General features: G+C 33.1%; 1 protein-coding gene across 1 annotated transcript; it reads right to left on the bottom strand.

Annotated features, from left to right (window-relative positions):
* Positions 1 to 484: 484 nt before the first annotated feature.
* On the bottom strand, positions 485 to 3445 carry LOC116108405. Its single transcript, XM_031394661.1, has 4 exons — positions 3094 to 3445; positions 2543 to 2764; positions 1831 to 2303; positions 485 to 595 (listed from the first exon to the last, which is right to left on the bottom strand). Exons 1-4 carry the CDS (start codon positions 3443 to 3445, stop codon positions 485 to 487), a joined length of 1158 nt encoding a protein of 385 aa, XP_031250521.1.
* Between the last annotated feature and the right edge of the window lie 4196 nt (positions 3446 to 7641).

Consider the following 7641-nt stretch of genomic DNA (forward strand, 5'->3'; position numbering starts at 1 on the left):
AATCATGATTTCATTATTAAAATCTCCTCAATTATTATTAAGATTATATGTATATGTCTCATTTTCTTGGGTCAGAAATTGAATAAGATGATATTGATATTAGGTTAGGTCGAGTCTTATATCTATGAATGCCAGATTAAGCTTAGCTGTAAAGCTAAAGGAAACATAAAGCTGCATATTGTATTTGCTCAGTCAAAACTCTAAATTTCACTCTCGGTTACCCACCTTTCTACTCACACAAATCAATATATACATTCATATATTTGAAGTTGTTTGATATATAAACTAATGATCATGATTGTTCCTTGAACCAAGGAGGCTGATCATGAATATATGGCATGGCTTAATTCGTCTCATTAATTACTGCTACAAATGATTTGCACTTGGGCGGCTAACTATGTAGAGAATATAATAGCTATATATATTTATATGTTACATGTTTTTAGATAATAAAATAAGTAGGCATGGCAATGGGGCAGGGATCTCAGTCACCGTATCCATCCTCGCCCTCAAGATCACTGCCTGCCCCATCCCTGTTACGGGATGATAGGAATTCCCTTTCCCGGCCCCAAAGGGGAATGTTCGAGGCTCGTCTCTGCCCCGTTAATTTTACATAAACATAAATTAATTTGAGCATTACCAAACACAATAGTTAATTCTCGTCTACATGACAAACATCTAAATTAATCATTTAAATATAGTTAATTTTACATAAATATGGGTTAGGGTTTATTCTTGTTCAATTGTTTTGGGTGAGAGAAATTGGGAAAATATGGGTTTATATAGGTAGGATAATAGGGGTATATATATATATATATATATACGGGGCGGGGGAAAGGCATCACCCACCCTCGCCCCATCCCCGAGGACGGGGATTAAAATGTCCCCTACCCCCAGCCCTATCCCCAAAAAAATCGGGGCTTCCCCACCCTATATGGGGCGGGGTGGGACGGGTCCCCGGAATTCCAAGGAACATTGCCATGCCTAAAAATAAGGATGTATAGTCACATTGGTATTATATATTAAGAAGTAAGAACTCAGATAATTGGGAGGGATGTATACTTGAAGGGACACAGCCATAAATAAAATGTAAGGGGTCAAAGTTGGAAGAACAATATAATTTTAAATTAACATAAGCACAAATTTTATATTTATAAAATTCTTAGCAACTAATACATTTATAATTGTCCTCGATAAGATTTCATATTTTGAAAGTATAGTATAATGACTTCATTATCAATACTATCAAATACATCTTTCTATCATTCAACAATTGATCATTCATTATATTTCGCAAATGATTCTTTACAAAATTCTTTGTTGAAAATGATCTCTCTACACTAATAGTTGCAACGGGTAGAATCAATGCTTATTTCATCAACAAATAAACTAATGAAAACACTCTATCCTTCTTAGTTTCAACCATCATTTTTGCAAGATCTCCAATCCCTTTCAATCTCATAAATTTGACATTAGAGTGCATATCTTAAATGTAAACATTAAGTTGAGAATCAAGTGCCATGAGTTCTAAGTCAGAAAAATCATCTAGATAAAGTTTGGCAAGGTGCATCAATTTTTGTTTATCAAAAGCGACAAATGATTCATTTGGACATAAACATGTCAAACAAATAAGCAATTCAATGTTAATTGCCTCATTGAAAAGATTATTCAACTCTTGAAGTTGCATATCTAGGACATTATAAAATAATTCAATGCGGTAATGATGCATATTTGTGATAGCTTGAGCCTTACATTATGATCATCCTTGAATAAAAAACTAAGCATCCATATTAGAAACATCGATGCATGATTGGCACAAAAAGAACAAACTTTGCTTAATAAAGTCTCCCATCCACTATCCCTCATCAATTGTAAAGCTTGCTTACGTGCTTCAACCAAAATCATAGTATTTACAATATCATCTTTTCTTTGTAGTGTTTGAGAAAGTTCAGTTGTAAAGCCAATTATACCTTTCATCAAAAATTGAGTAAACACAAAGTCTAATGATTGCAACAGTTTCAATATGTTTTTTGCATGAAATCTTTGCTCAAAGTTTGACTCATCTTTTGCCACAATTTCAAGAACATCAATAATGGATGAAAACATCAAGGTTATGCTCATTAACGTACCATAATGCGAGCCCCAACACGTATCATTGGCACGTTGCATATTAGTCTCTTGATTGAGATCTTTTCCACTTGAAAGTTCACCACTAGAAAGAACTTCAATAACTTTATAAGCTTGCTTATCTCTACAAATATTGCAATGCTTTGACAGAGCATTGATAATATTAACCACAATCGCTACAATATTAAAAAGCCACAAGAGCCAACTGGAGTTGAAGGTCAAAACAATGAATATAATAAGCACATCTATTCTCTTTCAAAATAAGTGTCGTCAAACCATTAAATTCTCCTTGCATATTACTAGCTCCATCATAACCTTGTCCTCGCAGCCTAGAAAAACTCAACCCATGCCTTGAAAGAAATTATCAAGTGTTGCCTTGAGTGAGAGAGTTGTTGTACTATAACGTGTTCAACACCTAGAAAGTGCTCCACAAGTCCATTCTTGTTAACATAATGTAAGACAATAGCCATTTGTTTCTTCCTAGAGATATCACGAGATTCATCAATCATTATATCGAATAATGAATCTCCTAAATCTCTAATGATAACACTTATGGTTTCATTTGGAACAGCACTTACAGTGTCTTTTTGAATCTCAAGTGATGAAAATTTGACATTATCAAGAGCGTTCTTGAAAGCTACAGTATTGCAATCTTCATTATGATTAACAAGAAATCGTAGAAGCTCGAGAAAATTCCCTTGGTTGCTTGAATCATAAGATTCATCATTACCATGAAACGAAAGTCCTTGCCTTAGAAGAAATGAATACAATCAACTATAGCATTTAAACAAGTTCGATACTCTGTTCGTGCTTGAGAAGAGTGTCGATCAAAAAATGTCTGAATATATTTCTCTTAATTCAATAATGATTCACACATTCTTCAAGTTTGGTTATGAGCACTATTAGAACCTCCAATGTGGATATTCAATTTTTCTTTTTTTTTTTTCCAATTTCAAAATCCTTAACCAACAAGGCAATCACCACCTCCTTTATCACCATCTGGCTTAAAAAGATAGGAATCAAGACAAAACGCAGCATATTTCACGACACTATATTCCAACCATTGTTCAAATTCACTAAACCAAGAAACAACAAATCGTCTTGAAAATCCACCAAAATATCTAGAAGGAAACTCATGGCCCTTAGGTTGACAAGGACCCTTTTCCAAATATATTCTTTGGATTTGATCTTGAATATTAGGATTATAATCTAAAATTCGGGGTCCTAAGCCCAAATCCGTAGGAAGATCTCGCAAATCAACATCCACTCTTTTACTTGAATCACCAATATTTTCCTCTTGTTCAAATGTTGAGATCATTGTTGACTTTCTTTTGACATATCTCTCCATACTATTTCAAAACAACAACATATCACTACTTGATAGAGAAAAATGCAACAAAATAAGCTATTTACTCAATATGAACCAAACAATAACAATAATCTATGTATACAATAAAAATTATTAACATAAGTGAAATCACAACTACTAAAAAAATTTATAAAGCTAATAAGTTAAAAGTATTCTAGCAACAGATACACATCACAAATATATCTCTTTCTTTTTCTAATTTTTAAATACTTTAACAAAAATTAAATTAAAGTAATAGAAATTGAACTAAAATAGATCTTAATGTAATGTTTTTTTTTTTTTTTTTTAAAATAGATCTGTTATGCCTAAAAAGTCAAAGCTTACATAAGCTGATGTCACGAGCACCAATCAGAGTTCAGGAAGGCTTTGTACATCCAGAGTCTGCCACTTCGCCCAAGACAGAAAGAATATAATTGTCAACAACCCAGCCAACTCAAGTTTTGTTTGTGAATAAATTTGGTTCGCACACTTGTCCAAGTCTCATTTAATTTAAGGATATTTCTTAAATTCTCAGCCAATGGGTCGTCGAGAGGGATTTGCACGGCAACAGCCCACTTGCAGATATGTAATCATTACCTTGAGCTCAGCGGGTATAAATAGACAGCTCCCCTTCACAAAATCAGGACCAGACACTCTGAATTCAACAAAGAAAATAGCAAAGACACACCACGGGAAAGAGACTAGCTTGATATTCTCTATGAACACTTAGAACACCAAGCACCTGTAACCTAGATCGTAGTTCACAACCTCTTGTAATCTTGGCTAATAACTAGGAACACACTACTATATAAGAAAACAATGGATGTAGGAATCGCTTTAAGCATCTGAACCACTATAAAAACCTTTATTGTCTCATTTACTTTACGTCTTTGCATGCTACTGTGAAAACAGTACCCTATTCAACTTCCATAATCATTCACGTGTAATTTCTAAGACTCTCTTAGCACTTTGCATGTGCGACATCGTTGGTATCAAAATCTAGCATCAACAAGATCTTACATTATATACATTGGCTAAAATTGAATTGATGTGTAAAAAAATCTATTCAAATAACCAAACACTTGCACAATTAAATCCACTTTTCATAATACTTGTAAAACAATTAAAGTTAACTCTCATTTGAATCAAACACTTTTTTATAGAAAAAATAAAAATGGGTAAAACAATGTGGTCCCAAGAACCCATCTTCTCCATAAAAAATAAAAAAGACAACACAAAATAAATCCAAAATTCATTTGAATCAAACACTTTTATATAACAAAGATAAAAATGGGTAACGCAATGTGGCCGTAAGAACTCATCTTCTCCATTAAAAAAAAAACAAATTGAAGTATGGGTAAAATAATGTGGTCCCAAGGTCTATTCCAAAATAACTTTAAAAATTATCTTCTTACTTCCTCTAACTTGAATATATCATTACAAATAAATAATAATTGATGCAATTTGTGGTCTCAATGGCAATTACAAATTCATAAATCCTAATCTATAATTTAACCTTGAACTTTCAAATTTAAAAAAAAAAAAAAAATACAAATATAAAATGTATTACCTGGAAAATTGAAGAACAAAGAGGCTTGTTGACTTGATAGGGGGAGAAAACTACACTTGTGTGGATAAAAGAAAAAAATTGGCTTGATAGGTTGTTGAAGAGAAAGAAGTCATGTGGGGAAGAAGAAGGTGGGGTTTTGTTTGAGATTGATAGGCTGATAGCTACAAAGAAAAAAAAAGAGTTTAATTTATTTTAATTTCATATAAGGGCAATTTTGTGTATACTTAGCAAAAAACTACTATTGTTTGTAACCAAGGTGATAAACTGACAAGAATTAACTCACTAATTGTAGTATTTATTTTAGTTATTGAGCATGATTTTTGCGTTATGTACTTAAACAACTAAAACCAAAATTTGATTGCGAGAAATTATGTCATGGAAATGGAAGAGAGGTATAATTTGTCAAGCAGCTGGTAGATTGCTGCAGATAATTATCTACACAAGCTAGTATGAAGTTCAGGTTGTTTTATTGCCCTCTTTCATTATATAAAGGATTTAATTTGTCTCAGTCAGTTACACAAACAAGAATCTTGGTTATCCACAAAGGAAACTGACGCTTCTACGAGTACTATGTAGGATTAAGATGGTAGGATGAGCCTGTACAAGGGCAAAAAGTTAGTGGAAGAAATTGCTCATTCTACTTCTGAGGAGACAACAGTTGAATTTGGAATTCGGCCTCTCTTAGGACATTTGTATTATGACCTCTGAGTTGGCTACGAAAATGCTTAGTTATTGGATGAATCGTGGCCTGGAGGATCACTGGAACGCAAGCTATGATCTTAATCTATGTACATTCATCAAAGATAATGGGAAAAATAAGATAGACATAGCTCATGCCAAATTTAGCAATCTGATTTGTGTTTGCAATTGAAGAATATTATAAGTTGATGTCATCACTCTTATATGGCAAAACAGAGCATAAAGAAAATATTTAGAAAGGAAACTATTATATTAAATTGGAGATTTATTTTGCTATGTTCGGCTGGGTATGTATAACGTGGCTGGAATTTTGGTGTTTTGGGGCTGAAATTGTGCGTGTATGGAGTGCATTTTTTGCCGAATTATGCAGGTAAAGGTGGTTGGGGTTTTTTATGGATTAAAATGTAGGTGTAAGATTTTGAGGAGATTATGCAGGGAAGTGTACTTGGTTTGGTTAATTGATGGGTGAGTAGAAAGAAGATGTTATAATGGGGTTTTGAATTCGGAAATGAGTAAGGGGTGGCTGGTTGGAACAAAATTGTTCTTAATATTTGGTGTTATATGCTTTTATTACTTATTTAAAATTCTTGGGCCTTATTGAGATTATGTTGTGACTTGAGTTTGCTTCTTAATTGGATTGTAATAAGAAGAATGAAGCTCATTTATATTAGGTTGTTGGGTTTTATTTTTAAGGTGGATGATTGTTATTATTAAGGCCTGGTTGGTTGGGTTTTATTTAAGAAATTGATGGGTTTGATTATGTTGATAAGCTAATTGAATTGATGGTTTTATAATGCAGATTAAACTAAGTACTGTATTATGAACATACTAAAATATTAGTTGATTAAAAGGTTACCACATGTAGATGCCATATGATAAGATATAAATTATCAAAAGAAAATCAAATTTGCCTGTGTATCCTCAACGACATCATCTTGGGTGACATAGCCATCAAAAACTCGATCATACATATGCTGCATTGCCTTATCATCTTTCTATGGATGTTCTATTGTGAACTCGTCTAGACTTGAAAGAACACAAGTAGACACAGAGAAAGAACACACTATTAGAAGAAGAACACACAAGTAAAATATCATAGAAAGAACAAAAGTGAACACAGAAAATGAGAGAGCACAATTAACAATAAAACAAAAGAACAAAAGTAGACAAAGAACACACAATCAGAGGAAGAATACAATATCAAAACACACAATCAGAGGAAGAACACATCAAAGTACAGAAGTAGACACTAAAGTAGACATAGAGAAAGAACATAAGTGGACACAAAAGTGGACAAAGAATACACAATCAGAGGAAGAACACACAAGTTAAACATCATAGAAAGAGCAAAAATAGACGTAGAAATGACAGAGCACAATTAACAATCAAAAAAAGAATAGAAGTGGACAAAGAACACACAATCAAAGGAAGAAAAAAACATCAAAACACACAGTCGAAGGAAGAACACGTCAAAGAACATAAGTAGACACAAAAGTAAACAAAGAACACAAGTAGACAAAGAGAAAGAATAAAAGTAAACACATAAGTAAACAGGTAGAAAAAAGGGGGAAAACGAAGGGAATAGGTTGTGCGTTTGGATGGGTTTTTCATGTTTTGGCCACATATGCACGAGATTCTCAATCACATTATCCACCTCACCTCATCAAATGATAGATGGTGAAGAATACGCTTTGAAAAAATTTCATGATTTTTCACAATGAAGGTCCATTATCGACTGAAAGAGTGGAAAAACGAAAGGAATAGGGTGGTGGCCAATACCCCACGGAGAATAATGTATCCCTTTTTGAGACTACAGACTAAGTTGGGTAGTCCAAAACAAATAATTTTGGGTTTCAATAATATGCAAGCCTAACTCATGAGACACGTGTAATTGTAT

The sequence above is a fragment of the Pistacia vera genome, unplaced genomic scaffold, assembly GCF_008641045.1.
Source record: "Pistacia vera cultivar Batoury unplaced genomic scaffold, PisVer_v2 Contig1177, whole genome shotgun sequence".
NCBI classification, from domain to species: domain Eukaryota; kingdom Viridiplantae; phylum Streptophyta; class Magnoliopsida; order Sapindales; family Anacardiaceae; genus Pistacia; species Pistacia vera.